General features: G+C 48.7%; 1 protein-coding gene across 3 annotated transcripts in view; it reads right to left on the bottom strand.

Annotated features, from left to right (window-relative positions):
- The window catches only part of KIF7 (kinesin family member 7), a 107402-nt gene that overhangs the window by 45269 nt on the left and 36450 nt on the right, over positions 1-25683 (bottom strand). For 2 of the 3 annotated variants that reach the window (XM_073568688.1, XM_073568687.1), the window contains exon 8: positions 20636-20847. In XM_073568688.1, coding sequence (XP_073424789.1) covers positions 20636-20847 — 212 coding nt within the window. The remainder of the gene's footprint in view (positions 1-20635; positions 20848-25683) is intronic. The other variant, XM_073568689.1, reaches the window with a different exon arrangement.

Here is a 25683-nt window from a genome sequence, read left to right as displayed (position 1 = left end):
CACGCTCATACACACAGGAAAATACACATGCATCCTCACATACACAGGAAAATACACATGCACGCTCACACACAGGAAAGTACACACGCACGCTCACACACAAAAATACACACGCACGCTCATACACAGGAAAATACACATGCATGCTCACACACACAGGAAAATACACAGGCACACAGGAAAATACACACGCAAGCTCACACACAGGAAAATACACATGCACACTCATAAACACAGAAATATACACATGCACGCTCATACACACAGGAATATACACAAGCACACTCACACACGGGAAAATACACATGCATGCTCATACACAGGAAAATACACATGCACGCTCATACACACAGGAAAATAAACATGCACGCTCATACACAGGAATATACACATGCACGCTCATACACACAGGAATATACACATGCACACGCTCTTACACACAGGAAAATACACATTGTGGTGTAGTGACCTCTGTGTCTGCTAGGGGGCGCTGTGTGGGTGTCCCAGGACGAGCATACAGGTATATCCATTATCGTAATGGGAGTAGGATGATAAATGACCATTATGTATCTCAAGGTGGGTGGCCTTGGGATGGAGGCTCGAGTGTTAATCAGCAGAAGTACTGCTGACGTTTCTGTTACAATGTGTCAGGGAAGCCTCCAGGTGGCTGGTGAGTTGGGTGGGACCAGTCACCTACAAATCCACCCAGGGGCGTGTGTCTATAAACGCCCATAATAATCTGTGTGTGAATCTGATATAGGACCTGCCATGAGGTCATAGCCATGTGATCCGGTGGGCGTGGCTACGGACCATATAAGGTGACCAGGGTAGGTCACATGAGGGAATGGCTGGGTCTGATTGGTCCGCATGGAAGATCTCGGCATGCTTCCTGAAGTGCACGTGTGAAGGCTGTGTATAATGGCTGCACGTGTCTGACAGTTCCCAGGAGAGGGAATGAACGTCTGGAGTATGAAGCAGATAAGAGGTAACCCGGACAGAGATTATCTGAGAGACTGAATAGCCTGTTGGCTGGATAAAGCACAGCCTGTGTGACCACAGGGCTGAGGGAGCAGAGCTCCACTATGAAGATACCCTGTTGTCTGCTATAAGACTGCTATCGTTTTCCTCATGCTGCTATGGTTTATGCTGCACAATAAACCGCATGGACTGTTTTATATGAAAGGCCTGTGCCGTACCTGGTTTATCTGCAGCCAAGTGAGTGTTCCCCAATACCCTCAGTGAGCGCTACCTTACAATTGGTGGAGAATGCGAAGGGCACTGTTGTAGCCTTGTTGCTAGGAGCAACGGACGAGGTCTGCAAAAACTCGGTTGCTAAGGGCAACGGTTCCAAAAGCACATGTTGCAGTGCTGGCGACTCGGGGCCAGGAGAGCGGACGGTCTTGAAAACCGTATGGTATGCTGACGAGGGTCAGAGAAAGAGGCTGTGGATAAATTGTGGGATACCTCTGAGGAGAAGAGGCGTCCGGGAACCTGTGTGTCCGTCACCAACAGGTAACAGACAGGAGTCCGTGTTGTACTGACCGGGGTCAGTGAGAAAGACTGTGGACCTGCTGAGGCCGGTGTGTTGGGAAACCCTGGGAGGGTCGGATCCCTGAATAGCACCCGGTGAGGCCTGTGTGTTGGACGGTCTCAGGAGGAGATGGACGTCCTGAATTGTCCACAGACAGGCCACGTATTTTGTGTTGTTTTTTCTTTTCCCTCTCAAACCAGCTTGCGGTGGCTCAGTGGGGTCACGAAGGTGACAAGCGGCTTGCTGTAACTCGGCGGGGTTACGAAGGTGACAAGCGGCTTGCTGTAACTTGGCGAGGTTACGAAGGTGACGCCAGCAGCTGTTTGTGAGCGGCAACCGGAGGCGCCGGTGCTTTGCGGCCACAGCAGGAGCTGTGACAGTGCCAGCAGGAGCTGGTGTGGTATCGTAAAAGACAAACTGCATAGTGCGAACTTTGGCCTAAGAAGCCCGAAAGGACATGGGGAGATCTCAAAAGGGGGCGGTGGCCCAAATTGGGGTGGTGACCCAAAAAGGGTGGAGTCCCAGAGGGAGGTGGTAACCCAAAAGGGGGTGGAGTCCCAGGGGGAGGCCAAGTCCAAAAAGGGGATAGTGGTCCAAAAAGGGGCGAAGTTTTCAGAAGGGGCAGCACTGGTTACCTCAGGGAACATGTCTGAGGAACAGCCGTGTGTGTGTATGACTTTTCCTGAAGGCGGGACATGCTTTCCGGATGATGACGTTTCGCAGGTGTGTACTGTGATGCTACACCTTGTAGGAGTCTCTGGACGGCTGGATTCAAAGAGTCAGGTGACTCTGACAGGAACTCCTCTCGTTGTCTGTCTGACCGAGAAAAAGATCAAGGTTCGTTGCCACCTTGGGGTCATTGTGGACTATACGGTGGACAGAGTGGTAATTGAGGGGTCCAATTGAGTGCCAAGGTGGCAGTATCCCACCAAATTTAGTGTATCCCTTTGAGAGGGACCGGGACTTTATCTTGTTTGAAGATGCAGGGAATGGAGACCATTCTACCAACATCACAAAACAATCACTGACCTCAGGGAGACCAGTCAAAGAAAACACTGCAGTAGCCGGCAAAGGCGCTCAATCAGTGAAATCCTAGGTGCATTGCTCCCTGGGAAATACGAATATGCAAATAAAGTCTGTGGAGTCCTGCGTTTTCTTTGACTGGTCTCCCTGAGGTCAGTGATTGTTTCGTGATGTTGGTGCTCCCACCTAGCCAGAATCCTACTCCACACTGATGAGGGGCAACACCCCGAAACAGCTGTCTGTGGATGGATACCTGGCCTTGGTATTTCCCTTGTCATATCTGTAAACTCATAAAGAGCTGGATATTGACTTAAAGGGCCACTTAATATGGTGGTAATGGTGGTTTCCGAAAGGAGCCACTTCTTGGCTGGGTCCTTCCCTGGAGGAAGATCTGGCTAGTCCCGGGTTTGAGACTCTTAAATGAGGCTCCACGGACATTAATTTGCATATTCGTATTTCCCAGGGAGCAATGCACCTAGGATTTCACTGATTGAGCCCCTTTGCCGGCTGCCGCAGTGTTTTCTTTGACTGGTCTCCCTGAGGTCAGTGATTTTTTCAGGATGAGCATACAAGTATATCCATTTTCGTAATGGGAGTAGGATGATAAATGACCATTATGTATCTCAAGGTGGGTGGCCTTGGGATGGAGGCTCGAGTGTTAATCAGCAGAAGTACTGCTGACGTTTCTGTCACAATGTGTCAGGGAAGCCTCCAGGTGGCTGGTGAGTCGGGTGGCACCAGTCACCTACAAATCCACCCAGGTGCGTGTGTCTAAAAACACCCATAATAATCTGTGTGTGAATCTGATATAGGACCTGCCATGAGGTCATAGCCATGTGATCCGGTTTTTTATATGAAAGTCATGTGCCGGACCTGGTTTATCTGCAGCCAAGTGAGTGTTCCCCAATACCCTCAGTGAGTGCTACCTTACAATATGCACGCTCATACACACAGGAAAATACACATGCACGCTCATACACACAGGAAAATACACATGCACACTCACACACAGGAAAATACACATGCACGCTCATACACACAGGAAAATACACATGCACGCTCATACAGACAGGAAAATACACATGCATGCTCATACACACAGGAAAATACACATGCACGCTCATACAGACAGGAAAATACACATGCACGCTCATACACAAAGGAAAATACACATGCACGCTCATACACACAGGAAATTACACATGCACCCTCATACACACAGGAAAATACACATGCACACAGGAAAATACACACGCACACTTACACATGGGGAAAAAAGATATGCAGAGACTTTTGTTAGTGAGGTGAATAACATTCCTGTCATTCCCCGTTTTAGTCTCTGTCCTGTCAGGTACCACTTCCCCGCTCCAGCTGTAATCCCTGCTCACTCTCCTGTGCTCCAGGTGTCAACTCCCCGTCACCTTTACTCCATTATTACCCAGAATTTTATCACTGCTGGTTGTGAATGCAGCTTACTGGAGAGTGCTGGAACTGTGTGTGAGTGAGAGAGGCTGAGACAGGAACAGAACAGGAGAAGGACACAGTAGGAGAGAAGGGCAGCGTGTGAGGAGAGGGGGATGTCTGCTTAGGATGCACAGTGCAGCACCTGAAGTAACAAGGCGGAGGAGCATGTAGGTAAGTCACCTGTACTCACTGCTCCATCCTCCGGCTCCAGTGAGCGCTTCTCTCCTCTGCTGTCCACCCTCTACAGACTGTCGTCCTCATAATACAGGACCTGTAATGCTGGAAGTGAACAGCACAGCTTCCGGCATCACAGGGCCTATGAGAGAGTGTAAGTGGAGCTCAGCAGATTAGTGTTGGGCTATAATAAAATGGTGCCCAGCCTCACCTACAGGTATGAATTGTGTAGCGACCCCTAGGGCCCCGTCACACACACACAGCGAGATCGCTAGCGAGAGCGCTGATTTTGTGACGCATCAGCGATCTCTCCAGCGATCTCGCTGTGTGTGACATCCATCAGCGACCGCCCCCCCCCCGCCGGGTATTGCTGATCGTGCAAGATCATCCTGGGCCACTTTTTGATCGTTGGTCTCCCACTGGCCAGCACGCATCGCTGCGTGTGGCAGCGGGAGACCAACGATCAGCGATGCTGCACGCTGGTATCCAGGGTAAACAGCGGGTAACTAAGAGCCGCACGGCTCTTGGATATCCGCTGTTTATCCTAGATACCAGCTTGCTCGCTGGTCCTGATAGCTGGTGAGTCTGTCTATGTGACAGGTCACCAGCGATCAGCCTAACTATGCCCCAGCGATCCATTCATGTTGGATCGTTGGTGGGATCGCTGGGACATCGTTGTGTGTAACGGGGCCTTTACAGACCTGCAAGGTAAAATGGCAGCCTCCAGTTGCTACATGAAAACATAAAAAACAAAACAAAACACATAAATCCTATTTAGTACAACATTTGCTAAAACAACATGTTTTGTAACATTCTTTTATTTTGCAAATAATTTAAAAATCTAGCACCTTCCCCCTAAATGTATTTTATGTGATACATAGACACAAAGTAGCAAGTATTTGGGAAACAAGGATTTTTGTGATAACTCACCGTAATATCCTTTTCTCCGAGACGCTCACTGGGGGACACAGGTACTGTGGGTGTATGCTGCTGCCGCCTAGAGGCTGACACTACGTGAAAAAAAGAGATTAGCTCCTCCACCGCCGTATACACCCTTGCCCTGATTGCGGGCGGAAACCAGTTTGGTGCAAAAGCAGTAGAACAAAAATCAGACAACATCATCCTTAATGCAAAGCAACAACATGTCTAGAAAATAACCACCCTAATACCATACAGAGAGCATATTAATTAAACAAACAGAAGCCAACTTGGCTATCAGGGTGGGTGCTGTGCCCCCCAATGAGCGTCTCGGAGAAATGGATTTTACGGTGAGTTATCACAAAAATCCATGTTTCTCCTTCGCCTCATTGGGGGGACACAGGTACTGTGGGACGTCCTAAAGCAGTCCCTGGATGGGAAGTTGATTCACCGATCCAAGCTAAATGCACCTACTGTCTAAAGGTGCACCACCGCTGCTTGGAGAATCCTTCTACTCAGGCTCGCATCCGCTGAAGCCAAAGTATGGATATTGTAATGTTTAGTAAACGTGTGCGGGCTGGACCAGGTTGCTGCCTTGCAAACCTGTTCCGTCGAAGCCTGGTGCCGAAGCGCCCAAGAGGCACCCACTGCCCGAGTAGAGTGTGCTCTGATACCTGCTGGAATCGGCGCACCTCTGAGGCGGTAGGACTCCTGAATAGCCAAACGAATCCATCTGGCTATGGTCGATTTTGAGGCAGCGAGTCCCTTCCTGCGACCTTCAGGGAGCACGAACAGCGCGTCTGACTGACAAAAGGGTGCCGTCCGCGACACGTACCTCCTGAGTGCTCTCACCAGGTCTAACATATGCAGGGCCTTTTCCACACGGTGTACCGGTGATGGACAAAAGGAGGGCAAGACAATATCCTCATTAATGTGAAACGAGGAAATGACTTTTGGCAAAAAGGGAGGCGCTGGTCTAAGAACCACCTTGTCTTTGTGAAAAGCCAGAAACGGGGCTCGACAAGATAGGGCTGCCAGCTCAGAGACCCGCCTGATTGATGTTATAGCTACCAGGAACACCACCTTCCAGGAAAGGTATGACAGAGCGGAATCCTGTAGCGGCTCAAATGGAGCTTCATGCAGAACGCTTAGGACCAGGTTGAGGTCCCAGGTGTCCATAGGCGCCTTATAGGGAGGTACCAAGTGGGAGACCCTGGAATAAAAGTCTTTACCTGCAAGTTGGTAGCAATCCTGTGCTGAAAAAGGACGGATAAAGCAGATATCTGTCTCCTGAGAGAACTGGGGGCCAAGTCTGAGTCTAGGCCAGACTGGAGAAAAACCAAGATGTTATGGACAGAATCTCAGTGGAGAACAACAGCGGTCTCGACACCATGCAAAGAAAACATTCCAGGTGTGGTGGTAAATTCGTGCCGAGCCAGGCTTCTGGGCGCTAACCATTGTAGCAACCACTTTGCGCCCAAACCCCACCTGAGTCAGAATCCAAGATTCAACGGCCAGGCCGTCAAACACAGGGCCCTTGAGTTCAGGTGGCAGATCGGCCCCTGAGAAAGTAGATCTGGGCGCTCTGGTAGTCGCCATGGCACGTCGGCGAGCAGCTGCACTAGATCTGCGTACCTCGCCTGGTGAGGCCAGTCTGGGGCCAGCAGAATCGCTGGCGCTCCTTCTGCCTTGATCTTCTTGATGACTCTCGGAAGTAGTGGCAGCGGGGGAAATAGGTATGGGAGGCAAAACTGGTTCCATGGCAGAACCAGCGCATCCACGGCGATTGCCTGCGGGTCCCGGGACAGGGCGACAAATACGGACACCTTGGCGTTCACCCTGGAAGCCATCAGATCCACATCCGGTGTTCCCCACTGTTGGCAAATCTGCTGAAAGACCTCAGGGTGTAATGACCATTCCCTGGACGCAAGCCCCTGTCAGCTGAGGAAGTCTGCTGCCCAGTTTTCTACACCCGGGATGTGGACCGACGATATCACTGTGCGGTTCCTCTCGGCCCAGTGAAGAACGTGCCCTACCTCGCGCATGGTTGTCCTGCTGCGGGTGCCCCCTTGGTGATTTATGTAAGCCACGGCCGTGGCGTTGTCCGACTGGATCCGGGACTGGGCGACCTGCTAGAAGGTGATGAAAACGTTGCAGAGTAAGCCGGATCGCCTGTATCTCCAACAAGTTGATCGGGAGGCGTGCCTCCTGCAGCGACCACCGTTCCTGGGTCGTGTGGTGGCGAAAAACCGCTCCCCACCTGAGTAGGCTGGCGTCGGTTATGATCACCAGCCACTGATCTGGGGGAAAGGGTTTCCCTGAAGAAGGGAGGAACTGACTGTCCACCACTCTAGTGACTGTCTGACCGGAGAGGACAACCAGCATCGGTGATCGAGCGTGAACGGGTTCTTGTCCCAGGATGACAAGAGGGCATGCTGCAGGGGGCGAAGATGGAACTGGGCGAATGGGATCGCTTCCATCGCCGCCACTATTTTTCCTAGAATCCTCATGCAGAAACGGATGGTGTGAGGGACTGGTTAGCGCAGTATCCGCACTCTCTGCCGGAGGGCTAGGGCCTTGTTTCGAGGGAGAATTACCAACCCTTGGAAAGTGTCGAAGATCATCCCTAAAAAGGAAATCCTCTGAGCTGGCACAAGGGATGACTTCTTTACATTGACCAACCACCCTAAGCGGGCAAGAGTATCTAGAGTGAGGCTGACACTTTCCTCGCATGCCCACCTTGAAGGGCCCTTGCCCAAGAGGTCGTCTAAGTAGGGAAATACGACTATGCCCCGGGAGTGCAGGATGGCCATGGGGACTGCCATGACCTTTGTGAACACTCTGGGGGCAGTGGCTAGCCCGAAGGGAAGCACTGCAAACTGAAAATGTAGACCTTTGATGGCGAAGCGTAGAAACTTTTGAAGCGGAGGTAAAATGGGGATATGTAGATAGGCGTCCTGGATATCGATAGAGGCCAAGTACTCTCCCTGCCCCATTGTCGATATGACTGAACGGAGAGACTCCATCTGGAAATGTCTGATCCTGATAAATTTGCTTAGGAGCTTTAGGTCCAAAACGGGCCTGACAGTCCCGTCCTTATTGGGGACTGCAAACAGGTTGGAATAGAAGCCCTGAGGCTTCTCGTTTTCCGGTACTGGAATGATGAGTTCGTTGTGGCTGAGCGAATCGATGGCTCCTAGTAGAGCCTTTGCCCGAGTATCCACTTTGGGAAGACGGGAAAGAAAAAAATCGTCTTGGGGGTACCTGACAAATTCTATCTTGTACCCTGTGGACACCAGCTCTCTCACCCATGTGTCGTGTGCGACATTGAGCCAGATGTGGTGAAACCAGAGTAGGCGGCCGCCTACCTTGTTGGTGTCGCCTGGCAGATGCCCCGAGTCATTTGGCTGCAGATCTTTGGGACCTGGATCCCCTCGACCTGGACTGGTTAGCCCGCATCCTTATTTTCCTTCTTTACCAGGAAGGGTTAATTTCTTGATGTGTGATTTGAAATTGACCTTCCACCTGATGCACTCTATGGTAGAATATATAACTTGGATGACTTCGTGTATGTGTATACCATGATTAAGGCTTAATTGCTGAAACGCGTTGGTCATATTTCTGCCTCTTTTGCTACCCACATTGTTCTTTCATGTTTTTAAAAAGCAAAAAAACCCTGTTTTTAATACATCAGTGGATTATTTCATCGCTGGAGCACATCTCTTCTTTTTTTCTACATCCTGCCCAATGGGTTGGCTCTATATGAGACCTGTCGGTCCCTATTCTGGTTGTGGCGCCCTGAAGCTGAGGAATTAGCCGCTGTCGTCCACCCGGGGTTGCGAAAGGCCCGAAAACGCGCCTGAAACTGGTGACGAAATGGCGGTTTGACCTTTTGTTGAGGAAGAAAACCGCACTTGCCTCCTGTGGAACCAGAGATGAGCTAATCTAACTTCTCTCCGAACAGGTGGTCACACTGGTATCGTAGCGCTGTCAAGGACTTTTTTGAGGCTGAATCGGCCCGCCATGTCCTTAACCATAGAGCTCTCCTAATTGAGATTGCATTTGCAGTCGCAAGTGCTGCGCAGTTGGTCGCATCTAAAGATGCATTGATCAAGTAGTCCCCCGCCATAGCTATCTGATTTGCGATTTCTGATACTTCAGCTGGTAGGTCTATGTCTTGCAAGGCTCTATTCAATGATTCTGACCAAGAAATCATGGCCTTGGCTACCCACGTTGCTGCGAACGAGGGAGAGAGTGCTGATCCCGATGCCTCAAACACTGAGCGGGCCAAGTTCTCTATGAGACGATCAGTGGGATCCTTAACAGAAGAACCACTAAGTACGGATAGTAGAGTTTTTGTAGACAAGCGCGACACAGGTGGATCCACCGTTGGGGATTCTGTCCACTTTTTACGGAGATCCGGGGCAAACGGATACCTTGCCTCGAGTGCCTTCTGGCCTGAGAAACGCCTGTCCGGCCGTTCTCTGTGTCGTTGCACTATGTCCTCAAATTCAGGGTGAGTGTAAAATACTCTATGGGGATGCTTGACTCGCTTAAATGATACCTTATGGCCCAAAGCCAGGGTGCAATCATCCTCAATCCCCAGAATCTGGTTGACGGCTTCTATGAGACCGTCAACCGTTTCCTGACCACCCGGCATATCTAGGTCAAGGGGTTCTTCCGAGTCGTAGTCCGAGCCCTGCTCGCTATTGACTGCTGGTGACGGGGAGCGAGAAGCAGAGCTCACAGATGCCGAGGCACCATATGGACCGGGAGACGCTGTGTGGGTTCGTTTCCCCCGGGTCTGTCTGGAGTGAGAGCGGCCCCTGCAGGCCGGAGGCTCCTGTGAGGTAGAGGACCCCTCTAAGACAGGCGAGCCACTGTCCCTGCCCCTATCAGGGGCACGAAGGGACTTGTTTGCTCTCGTAAGTGACGCCATGGATTGCGACAGCGATAACGCCCATTCCGGGGGACTTGGTATACTGGGCTCAGTCACAGGGGAGGGCTCCTGAGCGCGTTTGGACTCGCAGGCTTCGCATACCCGCTTGGTTTGCGCATGCGGAAAAACGGACCGACAGGAGATGCATGCAGCGTAAAGAAACGTGTGCATCTTAGGTTTTCCTGACATGCTGTACCTGCCAGGCATCTGTGCCGCAAAAAAAAAAAAAAAAAGCTGGTGGAGGGCGCTCCTTGTTTTTTCCTAGCGTGGCCTCTCAGGGAGCTAGGCGGCAGCACTTACCCCACTCCTGCGTCCCGTGTCCTGGAAGTGCAGGCGACGCTTCGTTCTGCGCGCCACAACTGTAGGAAGGCCCCCGGAAGAAGAAAGGACTCCCGGGGGCGGTACTTCCGTCTCGGCCTAGCTTAGGCCCAAAGCCGGGGCCTAAAATTCTTCTGTGTCCACCCAGGCCACGGGGGGTGGGGCCGGCGTGACGCGATGCCGGGGACTTCCGGCCGCGGCCTAAATTTTTGATATCCGCCCACGGGGTTGGGGGGTTGGGGTCGGAACCGCCGAGCCCCAGCCAAGCCCGGAACCGGGTCCGCCGCTGCCTGACGCCAGGGAGTGCGTTGTGGGGCCCGGATGCTGTGCCGCTGCAGGAGCCCTCCCCCTCCGTGCTTCGCTCAGGTAGAGGGGAAGGGGGGGGGCCATATCACAAAAAAGGCTCCATCTAACCCAGACCTCGGCAAAGTGCGGCCCGCGGACCGAGACAGCCGTGGGGCTGGAAATCAGAGGTCCGCTGGCTGCACAGTGTCCGCCCGCTTGCTGTTTTCATGTGTGCCACGGTTCTGCGCTGCACCGCTGACTCCAATCAGTGTGTGATACAGCTGACCCGATGACGTCATATCATCACGTCAGCTGTGGACACCGGAGAGCAGGGAGAGAAGCAGAGCGTCGGGGAACAGGACCAAGGTGAGTGTGTGGTGTTTTTTTTTTTCTTCTTGTGTATGGGCTGTTTGGGTGACATGATGCTGCACACGGGGGGGGGGGGGGGGGTGACATGGTGCTGAACATGACAAGGCTATGGGGGCGACATGCAGTGTATATAGGAAGGCTGTGTGGGGCTCATGCAGTATATGGGGAGTCTATGTGGGGCTCATGCCGCATATGGGGGAGGCTGTGTGGGGCTCATGCCGTATATGGGGAGGCTATGTGGGGCTCATGCCGTAATATGGGGAGGCTATGTGGGGCTCATGCAGTATATCGGGAGGCTGTGTGGTGCTCATGCAGTATATGGGGAGGCTGTGTGGGGCTCATGCCGTATATGGGGAGGCTATGTGGGGCTCATGCAGTATATGGGGAGGCTGTGTGGGGCTCATGCCGCATATGGGGGAGGTTGTGTGGGGCTCATGCCGCATATGGGGGAGGTTGTGTGGGGCTCATGCCGCATATGGGGGAGGCTGTGTGGGGCTCATGCCGCATATGGGGGAGGCTGTGTGGGGCTCATGCCGCATATGGGGGAGGCTGTGTGGGGCTCATGCCGCATATGGGGGAGGCTGTGTGGGGCTCATGCCGTATATGGGGGAGGCTGTGTGGGGCTCATGCCGTATATGGGGGAGGCTGTGTGGGACTCATGCCGCATATAAGGGGCTGTTGGGGGTCTCATATGATATACAGAAGGGGCTGTGCTTAGGTTCAAATGATATATAGGGGGATGTCAGATTCTGCTCAATATTAAGTGATACAATTAATATTATTATAATAATTATATTATTGATGATTGTATCAATATTAAATATTGAGCAGAGTTAATTTTGGCATATTTGTTCGGCCCGCCACAACAGTCACGATCTTTCATGTGGCCCCTCGAGAAAATTAATTGCCCACCCCTGATCTAACCCCTTCAAGGGGAGAGGAGAGGAACCGTCCACCCCCCTGCCGCACCGCAGTCTTAGCATTGGTGGCGCAGTGGGGGCCGCACGGGCTGCACTTGTGCCTCTGCAGCCAATGATTTCAATACCTTAGGGTGGTCAGGGCTAAGTCTGGCATCATTCCCACGGTGCAGGAGAGGATACGTGGAGGCGACACTCGCACGTTGTTGGTTTGGGGAGATCGGGCCCTTTCAATAGTGTCCGTTGCCCTTGTGCATGGAAAAAATCCCACGTTGCGGGAGAGGATACGTGGAGGCGACACTCGCACGTGCTCACCCGTTGTTGGTTTGGGGAGATCAGACCCTTTCAATAGGATCCGTCGCCCCTATCTCATCTTCATGTAAAAAAAAGGAAAGTCCGGAAAAAATCCCCGTTGCGGGAGAGGATACGTGGAGGCGACACTTGCACGTGGTTGCCCATTGTTGGTTTGGCGGAGATCGGACCCTTTCAAAAGGGTCCGTCGCCCCTGTCTTATCTTCATGGGGAAAAAAAAAAAAGGAAGAAAAAAAAATCTGTCTGGAAACAGACAGACATGTGCCTCCAACAGACACAAAGCAAAAAAACGGTTTACGCCCGCAATCGGGGCGAGGGTGTATACGGCGGAGGAGGAGCTAACCTCTTTTTTTCCCACTTACTGTCAGCCTCCAGGCGGCAGTAGCATACACCCACAGTACCTGTGTCTCCCAATGAGGCGAAGGAGAAATGTAGAAGGAAATGATACATGGTTTTCTAATTATTTTAACCCCTTTCTGCCATGAGACGTACTATCCCGTCCATGTGCCCTGGGACTTAATTCCCAGGGACGGGATAGTACGTCATAGAGATCAGCGGCGCCCACGTGGGGAGCGCCGCTGATCGCAGCCAGGTGTCAGCTGATTATCACAGCTGACACACGGCACAATGTGTCAGGGGCGGTCACGGACCGCCCCCGACACGTTAACCCCTTGTACACCGCGATCAAACACAATCGCGGTGTACCGGGGGTTAAAGGGAAGCAACGGCAGGGAGGGGGCTCCCTCCGTGCTTCCCTGAGCCCCCCACGGCAGTGCAATGTGCAGCGCTGCTGCGGGGGGCTCTTTCCCTACAGGCCCCCGGATCCAAGATGGCGACGGGGACCTTCGGAGGCCTGCAGGGAGCTGACTTCCTCACTGCCTGCAAAGCGCAGGCATGAGGAAGTCTGCAGCAGTGCCTGTGACAGATCGCTGACCTGTCACAGTGATCTGTGATGTGACAGATCAGCGATCTGTCACAGGACAGTGATGTCACACCTGGGATAATGTAATAAAGTTAAAAAAAAAAAAAAGTGTAAAAATAATTTTAAAAAAATTGCTAAATAAATTAGTAAAAAAAAAATATTCCCCAATAAATTCATTTTTTGAAAAAAAACAATAAAAGTACACATATTTGGCATCGCCACGTCCGTAACAACCCGCCCTATAAAACTGTCCAATTAGTTAACCCCTTTAGCGAACCCGTTAAAAAATAAAAAAGGAAGCAAAAAATAATGATTTATCATACCACCGAACAAACAGTGCAATAACGCGCGATTAAAAAGACGCATATAAATATCCATGGTACCGCTGAAAACGTCAGCTTGTCCCGCAAAAAACGAGCCACGATACAGCGTCATCCGCAAAAAAATAAAAAAGTTATAGCTCGCAGAATAAAGCGATGCAAAAATAACTTTTTTATATAAAATAGTTTTCATTGCATAAAACCGCCAAAACATAAAAACGACCTAAATGAGGTATCGCTGTAACCGTACTGACCCGAAGAATAAAACCGCTTATCAATTTTACCGCACGCGGAACGGTGTAAATGCACCCCCCCAAAAGAAATTCATGAAACGCTGGTTTTTGTTCATTCTGCGTCCCAAAAATCAGAATAAAAAGCGATCAAAAAATGTCACGTGTCCGAAAATGGTACCAATAAAAACGTCGGTGGGTCAAAATACGGAAAAATTATAGCTCTCAATATGTGGTGATGCAAAAACTATTTTTACAATAAAAAGCGTCTTTTAGCGTGTGACAGCTGCCAAACCTAAAAACCGCCATAAATAGTAAATCAAACCCCCCGTTATCACCCCCTTAGTTAGGGAAAAATAATAAAATTAAAAAAAATGTATTTATTTCCATTTTCCCATTAGGGTTAGGGCTAGGGTTAGGGGTGTGTTGGGGTTAGGGTTGGAGTTATAATTGGGGGGTTTCCACTGTTTGGGCACATCAGGGGCTCTCCAAATGCAACATGGCGTCTGATCTCAATTCCAGCCAATTCTGCATTGAAAAAGTCAAATGGTGCTCCTTCCCTTCCAAGCTCTGCCATGCGCCCAAACAGTGTTTTACCCCCACATATAGGGTAATCAGCATACTCAGGACAAATTGCAAAACAACTTTTGGGGTCCAATTTCTCCTGTTACCCTTAGGAAAACAAAAAATTGGGGGCAAAAATAGAATTTTTTGTGGAAAAAAATGATTTTTTTATTTTCACGCCCAGGCGTTATAAACTTCTGTGAAGCACTTGGGGGTTCAAAGTGCTCACCACACATCTAGATAAGTTCCGTGGGGGGGTCTAGTTTCCAAAATGGGGTCACTTGTGGGAGTTTCAATAGTTTAGGTATATCAGGGGCTCTCCAAACGCACATGACACCTGCAGACCAATCCATCAAAGTCTGCATTCCAAAACGTCACTACTTCCCTTCCGAGCCCCGACGTGTGTCCATACAGTAGTTTTCTCCCACATATGAGGTATCAGGGTACTCAGGACAAATTGGACAACAACTTTTGGGGTCCAATTTCTCCTGTTACCCTTGGGAAATTAAAAAAAATGGGGACTAAAAGATGATGTTTGTTGAAAAAATACGATTTTTTTATTTTCACGCCCGGTCGTTATAAACTTCTGTGAAGCACTGGGGGGTTCAAAGTGCTCACCACACATCTAGATAAGTTCCTTGGGGGTCTAGTTTCCAAAATGGGGTCATTTGTGGGAGGTTTCTACTGTTTTGGTACATCAGGGGCTTTCCAAACGCGACATGGTGTCCGATCTCAATTCCAGCCAAAAACGTCAAATGGTGCTGCTTCCCTTCCGAGCTCTGCCATGCACCCAAATAGTCATTTACACCCACATATGGGGTATCAGCGTACTCAGGACAAATTGCACAATAACTTTTAGGGTCCTGTTACCCTTGGAAAAATAAAAATTGGGGGTGAAAAGATCATTTTTGTGGAAAAAATATGATTTTTTAATTGTACCGCTGTACGTTATAAACTTCTGTGAAGCTCTTGTGGGTTCAAAGTTCTCACCACATATCTAGATAAGTTCCTTGGGGGGGTCTAGTTTCCAAAATGGGGTCACTTGTGATGGGTTTCCACTGTTTAGGTACATCAAGGGCTCTCCAAACGCGACATGGCGTCCGATCTGAATTCCAGCAAATTTTGCATTGAAAAAGTCAAACGGCGCTCCTTCCCTTCTGAGGTCTGCCATGCGCCGAAACAGTGGTTCCCCCCCACATATCAGGTATCAGCGTACTCAGGACAAATTGCACAATAACATTTGCAGTCCAATTTCTCCTGTTACCCTTGGTAAAATAAAAAAAATTGAACCTGAAGTATTTTTTTTGTGAAAAAAGTTAAATGTTCATTTTTTTTAAATATTCAAAAAATTCCTGTGACGCACCTAAAGGGTTAATAAACTTCTTGAATGTGGTTTTGAGCACCTTAAGGGGTGAAGTTTTTAGAATGGTGTCACTTTTGGGTATTTTCTATCATATAGACCCCTCAAAGTGGCTTCAAATGTGATGTGGTCCGTAAAAATAAAATGGTGTTGCAAAAATGAGAAATCACTGGTCAATTTTTAACCCTTATAACTTCCTAACAAAAAAAAATTTTGGTTCCAAAATTGTGCTGATGTAAAGTAAACATGTGGGAAATGTTATTTATTAAGTTTTTTGTGTGCCGTATCTCTGTGATTTAAGGGCATAAAAATTCAAATTTGGAAAATTGCGAAATTTTCAAAATTTTTGCCAAATTTCCGTTTTTTTCACAAATAAACGCAAGTTATATGAATTAAATTTTACCACTAACACGAAGTACAATATGTCACGAGAAAACAATGTCAGAATCACCGGGATCCATGGAAGCGTTTCAGAGTTATAGCCTCATAAAGGGACAGTGGTCAGAATTGTAAAATTGGCCCGGTCATGAACGTGCAAACCACCCTTGGGGCTTAAGGGGTTAAAAATATAAATCTAAAAATTGTGATATGTATTTGTATTCAGCCTCAAGTCAATATTTTGTAGGATCATCTTTTGCTGCAATTACTGACCCAAGTCTTTTCAGGTATGTTTTCCAGATTTAAAGATCCAGAACCTGAAATTTTTGCCCATTTTTCTTTGCAAACCAGCTACAGCTCAGTGAGATTGTATGGAGGCATCTGTGAACAGCAATTTTCAAGTCTTGCAACAGGATCTTAATGAGATTTAGGTCTGGATTGTGATGGCCATTCAAACACATGAAGATTATTTGATTTAAACCATTCCATTGTAGATCTGGTGGGATGTTTTGGGTCATTGCCCTGCTGGAAGGTGAATCTACGCCCCAGTCTCAAGTTTTTTGCAGCTACTAACAGGTTTTCCTCCAGGATTGCCCTATTATTTTTTAGCTCCATCTATCTTCCTATCAATTCTCACCAGCTTCCCTGTCCCTGTTGAAGAATAGCATCCCCAAAGCATGATGCTACCACCACATTTGTCCGTGGGGATGGTGTTTTAGAGTGATGTGCAGTGTTAGTTTGCATTTAGCCCAAAAAGGTCTACTTTGGTCTCATCTGACCACAGCACTTTCTTCCACAGGCTAGTTGTGTTTCCTACATGACTTCTTGCAAACTGCAAACAGGACTTCTTATGGCTTACTTTCAAAAATTGCTTACTTCCTGTCCCTCTTCTACAAAGGCCAGATTTGTGAACTATATGACTAATAGTTGTCCTGTGGACAGATTCTTCTACTGAAGCTGTTGTGTGATCAAGGACCTCTTGGTTGCTTTTCTAACTAGTGTTCTTCTTGCTTGAGATTGTCAGTTTAGGTGGATGGCCATGTCTTGGGAGGTTTGCGCCGTAATGTTCAGAGCTTGGACTATTTTTTTTATAACCTAACCCTGCTTTAATCTTCTCCATAACTTTATCCCTGACCTGTCTGGGGTGTTCCTCGGCTTTTATGATTTCATAATGCTATTTGATCCCTAATGTTCTAAAAAAAAAACCTCTGAGGCCTTCACAGGACAGTTGTAGTTACAGGTGCATCTCAAAAAATTAGATCATCATGAAAAAGTTAATTTATTTTGGTTCTTCAATACAAAAAGTGAAACTCATATTATATAGAGTCATTACAAACAGAGTGATCTATTTCAAGTGTTTATTTCTGCTAATTAATTTTTACAGCCAATATAAAAACCCCAAAGTCATTATCTCAGTAAATTAGAATACTTTATAACACCAGCTTGAAAAAGGATTTTAAAATCCGAAATGTTGGCCTACTGAAATGTCTGTTCAGTAAATGCACTCAATACTTGGTCGGGGCTCCTTTTGCATTAATTACTGCATCAATGCGGCGTGGCATGGAGGCGATCAGTCTTTGGCATTGCTGAGGTGTTATGGAAGCCCAGGTTGATTTGATAGCAGCCTTCAGCTATTCTGCATTGTTGGGTCTGGTGTTTCATCTTCCTCTTGACAATACCCCATAGATTCTCTATGGGGTTAAGATCAGGTGAGTTTGCTGGCCAATCAAGCACAGTGCTACTGTTGTTTTTAAACCAGGTATTGGTACTTTGGGCAGTGTGGACAGGTGCCAAGTCCTGCTGGAGAATGAAATTTCCATCTCCAAAAAGCTTGTCAGCAGAGGGAAGCACGAAGCGATCTAAAATTTACGGCAGCGCTGACTTTGGTCTTGATAAAACAAAGTGGACCTACACCAGCAAATGACATGGCTCCCCAAACCATCACTGATTGTGGAAACTTCACACGAGACCTCAAGCAGCATGAACTGTCTGTCTCTCCACTCTTCCTCCAGACTCTGGGACCTTAATTTCCAAGGTCTCGTGTGAAGTGTCCATAGTTAATGATGGTTTCGGGGGCCATGTCATCTGCTGGTGTAGGTACACTGTGTTTTAGGCGTCTTTCACACTTCAGTTTTTTGCATCAGTTCAAATCCGCCAAAAAGTCATACAAGCGGATCCGTTGTTAACTGATGTGAACGGATGGCACAGGATCCGTTTTTAGACGGGTCCTGAAAATGCGTAAATTTAAAGGAAATGCTGGCCCGGGGGGGGGGGAAGAGAGAGAGAGAGAGAGAGAGAAAAAAAATTTGAGGATCCGTTTTTTTCAAAACCTGGCGGATTGTGACTGATTGTAAAAAACGTAAGTGTGAAAGAGGCCTTAGCAAGACCAAAGTCAGCACAGCCGTCTACTAGAAAATTTTAGAGCACTTCATGGTTCCCTCTGCTGACAAGCTTTTTGGAGATGGAAATTTCATTCTCCAGCAGGACTTGCCACCTGTCCACACTGCCAAAATTACCAATACCTGGTTTAAAAACAACAATACCACTGTGCATTGGCCAGCAAACTCGCCTGACCTTAACCTCATAGAGAATCTATGGGGTAATGTCAAGAGGAAGATGAGAGACACCAGACCCAACAAAGTAACCTGGGCTTCCATAACACCTCAGCAGTGCCACAGGCTGATCGCCTCCATGCCACGCCGCACTGATGCAGTAATTGATGCAAAAGGAGCCCCAAACAAGTATTGAGTGCACTTATTGAATATACCGTATTTTTCGCTTTATAAGACGCTCTGGATTATAAGACGCACCCCAAATTTTGAGGAGAAAAATAGGAAAAAAACTTTATTTTTAATAAAATGGTGGTGCATCTTATAATCCATGCGTCTTATTGCTTACCAGGGGTGGTGATGGAGGAGGCCGGAGTGGAACATTGCTGCTGGGATGAGGGGGTGTTTTGATGTGCAGCGTGCCGCTGCCGGTGTCTGTTACTGCCGCCGCCCTCTGTCCCCTGATGCTTGCCACCACCGCCACGCTCTGTCCCCCGGTGCCTGCTTGCCACCACCGCCGCACTCTGTCCCCCAGTGCTTGCCACCACCGCCACGCTGTCCCCCGGTGCCTGCTTGCCACCACCGCCGCGCTCTCCCCCGGTTCTTACCGCCACCACCACGCTCTGTCCCCCGGTTCTTACCGCCACGCTCCTATCCCCCGGTGTTTGCCGCCATCGCCGCGCTCTGTCCCATTCTGAGGGTACTTGCCGTGGCACTCTGTGCCCTGATGCTGCCGCTGCGCTGTCCGCCACCGCCGCGCTCCTGTCCCCCGGTGGTTTCTTCCGCCGCGCTCCTGTCCCCCGGTGGTTTCTTCCGCCCCACCGCCGCCGCCGCGCTCTGTCCCGTTCAGCGTGGGGGGGTCTCTGTCGCTCCATGCCTGCTTTCTTCCTGGAAAATGGCCGCCGCGCATGCGCAGACGGACATCTCGGCACTGAAATCTCGGGAGATGAGATTTCAGCGCTGAAATCTCATCTCCCGAGATTTCAGTGCCGAGATGTCCGTCTGCGCATGCGCGGCGGCCATTTTCCAGGAAGAAAGCAGGCATGGAGCGACAGAGACCCCCCCACGCTGAACGGGACAGAGCGCGGCGGCGGCGGTGGGGCGGAAGAAACCACCGGGGGACAGGAGCGCGGCGGTGGCGGACAGCGCAGCGGCAGCATCAGGGCACAGAGTGCCGCGGCAAGTACCCTCAGTGGCAGCGCAAATGTATATCCTCTTTGTAAGACGCACCCCCTTTTTCCCCTCAATTTTGGGGGAAAAAAAGTGCGTCTTACAAAGCGGAAAATACGGTACATTTCAGTAGGCCAACACTTCGGATTTTAAAATCATTTTTCAAGCTGGTGTTGTAAAGTATTCTAATTTACAGAGATAATGGCTTTTAGGTTTTTATTGGCTGTAAGCCATAATCATCAGCATTAACAGAAATAAACACTTGAAATAGATCACTCTGTTTGTATTGAAGAACTGAAATAAATTAACTTTTTGATGATATTCTAATTTTGTGAGATGCATCTGTATACTGAGAATAAATAACACACAGGTGGACTTAGTTTACTAATTATGTGACTTCTGGAAGCAATTGGTCACTCAGGAATTTATTTAGGGGTATCAGTCTACAGGGGACTGAATACACATGCAAGTCATATTTTCCAAATTTATATTTTTTAAATAATTAGAAAACTGATCATTTTTGAGTGGCCGAACATCCTCCATAATATATTATACAAAAAAAACATCAGTTTACAAACAAAACTGTAATTCAAAATATAAATAAATCACCCTTGCCATTTGATAATGCGGATCACAATTTGCTAAAAGCTTTGAATAGCTTTTTTCATTTACATTTAGCCATGTCTTCATGTTTTTCCAAGAATTCCTATTGATATTTCATTCGCCAGAACCCTCGTTTATCCTCCTGAAGATTAAATGAATATACCTAAATAAATCCAATTAACATTTATAACCATGTTTATCTATAGGAAAATATACTTTGACAAAAAGATAAAAAAAAGTTTATATAAAAACCTCCAAATAACTGGAAAAAAGTAAAGGAAATGGCTACCTGCTGCGAGTAAGAGGCTTGTTAGATTCCCTTTCAGATTCTTCATTTTCTTTGGTCTCTTCTCCATCTGACTGTCCTGACAGATCAGAGTCCTCACTGAAGTGTTTGTACAGCACAGTGTCTGCCTCCTCCATGCTGGACACAAGCTTCTGGGTTCCACTCCGAAAATTCCTTGTAAGCTCCTTAGACAAAGAAGCAACACTTTCTGAAATCTGGAATAACAATGAAGATCCAGGCACTAGACTGAATGATGCCATGTTAAATAAAACCTCTGAAACCATGTGCAATAGATGTATGATATAAGTGATAAGCAGTATGATTTAACTCCTTAAAGGTAATGTATCATAATTTGTTTATTATCTAAACAAAATATTCTGAAAGTAGTTCACTATGACTATAACAAATTATATATATTTTTTTCCATCCTCAGGGGACTGCCATTTTTATTTGCTGGGGTGTAAGGCTATGTGCACACGTTGCGGATTCCGCTGCGGTTTTTTCCGCGCGGAAACGCAGGTAAAACCGCAGGTAAAGTGACCTGCGGTTTTCCTGCGTTTTGGTCTGCGGTTTTGCCCTGCGGTTTCACACCTCTACTATGGTAGAGGTATGAAACCGCTGCGGAAACCGCACAAACAATTGACATGCTGCGGTTTGTAAACCGCAGCAAAACCGCGCGGAAAAAACCGCACCGTCAGCACAGCGTTTTTGAAACCCCATAGGGTTTCATTGTACTGTACTTGGTCAGCGGAACTGCTGCGTTTCCGCAGCGGCAAAACCGCTGCGGAAACGCAACAGAAACCGCACCGTGTGCACACAGCCTAAGTGTCACAGCAGGACACTTACACACAGTAAACACAGCAGAAAGGCCATAAGAGATGAGGTCAGAAACTGACCATCTCCTATGCTGTGTCTGCATCAGCTGTGAACTGTACAGCTGCGGTTGCTAGCCAGGCATTAGTAGTACAATGTCAGGCTGCCTGATGTGTTCTCGCTGCAGCTGATTTCCTGGTGCCCAACCCTTCTGTCACCACCGCTGATTTCCTGGTGCGTGGACTGTCACTGCCTTAGCTCTGCTACAGACTCATTCAGAAAATTCTGCTTATCATGGTCCGTTTATGAAACATGATGCACAGAATATCCACGAGTCTACTGACCAATAGTCAACAACCCCATACATGCTGTAGGCTGTCAAGCTCAGGTCAGGAGGCCCGCACCATTGGCTGCAACACAATCCCAAAGCATGAATAATCTACCCCCATGATTTATGGTTGGGGAGAGGTTCTTTTCCTGTAATCTTGTGCCTTTATTTCTCCACGTACAGCTTTGACCATTGTGGCCAAAGAGTTCTATTTTAACCTCATCGGTCCACAGTACTTGTTTCTAGAATGTATCAGGCTTGTTTACATGTTCTTTTGTATACTTATGGTGCTGAATTTTATGGTGAGGATGCAGGAGATGTTTTCTTCTGATGACTCTTCCATATTTGTGCAGGTGTCTCTGAACAGTAGACCAATGTACCACAACTCCAAAGTCTGCTAAATCTTTCTAAAGGTCTTCTGCAGTCAAGCAGGGGTCCTAATTTGCCTCTCTAGCAACCATTCAAGCAGCTTTCACTGAAATTTTGCTTGGTCTTCGAGACCTTATCTTGACCTCCACTGTTCCTGGTAGCTGCCATTTCTTAATTACATTTCGAACTGAGGAAAGGGCAACTTGAAAATGCTTTGCCATCTTCTTATAGCCTCCTCCTGCTTTGTGGGCCGCCAACATTTTCAATTTCAGAGTGCTAGGCAGCTGTTTAGAAGAACCCATGGCTGCTGTGTTTTGGCACAAGTTTAGAGGAGGCTGGATTTTTATAAAGCTGGAAAATTTGCATCACCTGGCCTTTCCTAACAATGACAGTGAACAAGCCATAACCCTAACAAGCTAATTAAGGTCTGAAACCTTGGGTTAAAGTTATCTGAGCACAGAAATCTCCAAAAGTGCCCAAACTTTTGCATTGACCCATTTTCCTTTATGTAATTTTTAAAATGAAAAAAAAAAAAAAAAGACAATACATTTTTTTTGGACTAAAACAAAGGAAATGGCTCATGTTTAACTTTAGGCATTTTCAAGATAAGCAAGTTGAAGGTTACATTAATTGTTCACAATAACAGTAATTTCTCTCTCGCTTCATTGGGGGACACAGGTTACCATGAGTGTATGCTGCTGTCGCTAGGAGGCTGACACTATGCAAATAAGAAAAAGTTAGCTCCCCCTGGCAGTATACACCTACCGACAGGCACAAATTACCCCAGTTTAAGCTTAGTGTCTGTAGGAGGCAGACCTGGATCTAACACCAGACCCGCAGTGTTTCTTCTTTCACAGAAGTTTCTGTGTGAATGTATTAATCATTTCCCCTTTATTTTTCAAATACAGCTCATCGGGTAACAGGGTGCAGATTTCTCACCGTTTTCCCACATTTATGCGACCGAGAGAGCAGTGTGGTATCACCCACATCGCCCATTCTCGGACCCGCAGGCAGGACTTTGTCCCGTCACCCTTATGGATGTTTCAGGGTGACTATTGGCGGCAAGTCCTTGCCTTTTCCCCTCCTCACCCCTATCCTCGGAGAGGGCTGAGATGAAGATGGTGGTCACCGTCGGCTAGACATTCTTCACCCATTTAGTTCAGACCTTGTCAGCAAAGGGTCTGATTCTCCTAAGGCGGACACGCCGGTCTCACCCTTAGCATCCCACACAGTCCTGTCCATTCCCGATGCGGCATCTCTCAAGGACGCTACGGACAGACATATCGAGGCTTTAGCCATTAGCAGATTTGGTAGACCAAATTGCCCATGCGGGTAAATACCTGTTGAATGCCTCCCTGGATACTGCTGCTTGCTCTGCAAGAGCAAACAGCAACATTATTGTTTTTCGCCGCGTCCTTTGGTTGAAGGTGTGGAACGCGGATCCAGCTTCCAAGAAAAAAAAAAATAATCTCACTGGCCTACCGTGCCAGGGCTCCAGGCTCCTTGGAGCCAAGCTGGACCAGATAATTTCGGTCGGACCTTTCTCTTCTTCAGGCGGATCCTCCCAGCAAGACCGTTTATCCACACAAAGGGAAACCTTCCTTCAAACCTACCCCTCGATGGAGGTCTAGGAGCCGCCCCTCCAAGCCCTCCGGTTCTCGTGGGCACAGATTTTCCTCAAAATCACGGGTCACACCCTCCTGGGAATTTTTTCAGGGTGGGAGGCAGGCTTCTTCTTTTCAAGGAGACTTGGTAGGCGGCGGTCGACAATACCTAGGTCAGGGAGATTGTCACCTCAGACTACAAGAGAGAATTTTCTTTGCCCCCAAGGGGACGTTGCTTTCTTTCTCGTCCACCAACACAGCCCTCTCAGGTCCCAGGGCTCTCCCGGGCTGTCTCTTCCCTCCTAAACTCAGGAGTAATCGTACCCGTTCCTTGGCACAAACGGTTTTTCCCGAAAAAGGACGGTTCCCTTCGCCAGATCTTGGACCTCAAGCAGTTGAATCGTCACCTTCTGGTTCGCTGTTTTCAAATGGAGTCCTTGTGCTCGGTGATCGCCTCCACGGAGCCAGGAGAATATCTTTGCTCTGTGGACATTCAGGACACTTATTTGCATGTTCCTATTTGTGTGCAGCATCAGAGGTTCCTACGGTTTGCCATACAGGAACGCCTTTACCAATTCAAGGCTCTCCCATTCAGTCTGGCGTCCGCTCCCTGGGTCTTCTCGAAGATCATGGCGACGGTCAGGGCCATCCTTCGTTCTAAGGGAATTCTTATAATCCTTTATCTCGACGATCTTCTGGTCAAGGGTCCATCTCGCCGAGACTGCGATCAAAGCCTCCAGATCACTCTGGACACGCTGCGGCGTCTCGGCTGGATAAGAGAAGTTGACCCTGATCCCAACTCAGCGTCTCGTATTGCTGGGCATGGAATTCGTTACCAGCCAAGCTTGAGTCTTCCTTCCACAGAAGAAATTTTCGACCCTCCGACAGGGGATCAAAGCCCTAAAGCGCCCGGTCCCTCTTTCCCATCGGCTCTGCATGAGAATCCTGGGGAAGATGATTGCCTCCATGGAAGCAGTGCCGTATGCCCAGTTTCACTCCCGCCCTCTCCAGCTGGCCATCCTGCCTGCCTGGGCAAGACTACAATTTCCCTGGACCGACCGGTGCTTCTGCCTCTCAAGGCGAGGCAATCCCTAACCTGGTGGATGCTTCCCACCTCTGTCCTACGCGGGAGATCCTTCCTTCCCATTCGGAGGCAAGTCATCAACACTGATGTCAGTCTCCTGGGTTGGGGAGTGGTTTTCCTCCTCCTCCCTGCACAGGGCCGCTGGGATGCTCAGGAGACTCTCCTCCCAATCAGTCTCTTGGAGATCAGGGTAATTCTTCTTGCCCTCATCTGCTGGCAGTCCATCCTCGCGGGAAATCCGGTCCGCAGCCAGTCGAACAACGCCACGGCCGTGGCGTACATAAATCACCAAGGCGGATCTCACAGCATGCAGATCATGCTGGAGGTGGCAAAGATTTGGCGATGGGCGAAAAGCCATGTTCCCGCCATATTGGCCGTCCACATTCCAGGGGTGAACAACTAGGAAGCTGATTTCCTGAGCCGTCAGCGGCTTGTGTCAGGCGAGTGGTCTCTTATCCCTGCCGTCTTCCATCAAATTTGTCTGAGGAGGTGTTCCGGATGTCAACCTCATGGAGTCTCGAGCAAACCACAAGGTTCCCCGATACGTAGCCAGGTCTCGGGATCCGATGGCAGTCGGTTGCGAAGCACTTGTGATCCCGTGGTCTCAGTTTCGCATGCCTTATCTGTTCCCACCTCTTCCCCAGATTCCAAGGATTGTGAAGATAAGAGCAGTAGGGGTCCCCGTTCTGTCAGTTGCTCCATATTGGCCACGGAGGGCCTGGTATGCAGAGCTAGTGAACTTACTCTCGGACGTTCCCTGGAGGTTTCCAGACCGTCCAGACCTTCTATCGCAAGGGCCCCTCTTCCACCCGATTTCTCGGTCTCTGAATTTAATGGCATGGCCGTTGAGGCC

Source organism: Dendrobates tinctorius, unplaced genomic scaffold (genome assembly GCF_039654945.1).
Source record: "Dendrobates tinctorius isolate UK_male_01 unplaced genomic scaffold, ASM3965494v1 ptg000022l, whole genome shotgun sequence".
Taxonomy (NCBI): domain Eukaryota; kingdom Metazoa; phylum Chordata; class Amphibia; order Anura; family Dendrobatidae; genus Dendrobates; species Dendrobates tinctorius.
The sequence above is the reverse complement of the archived record's forward strand: the minus strand, read 5'-3'. Positions and strand labels throughout refer to the sequence as shown.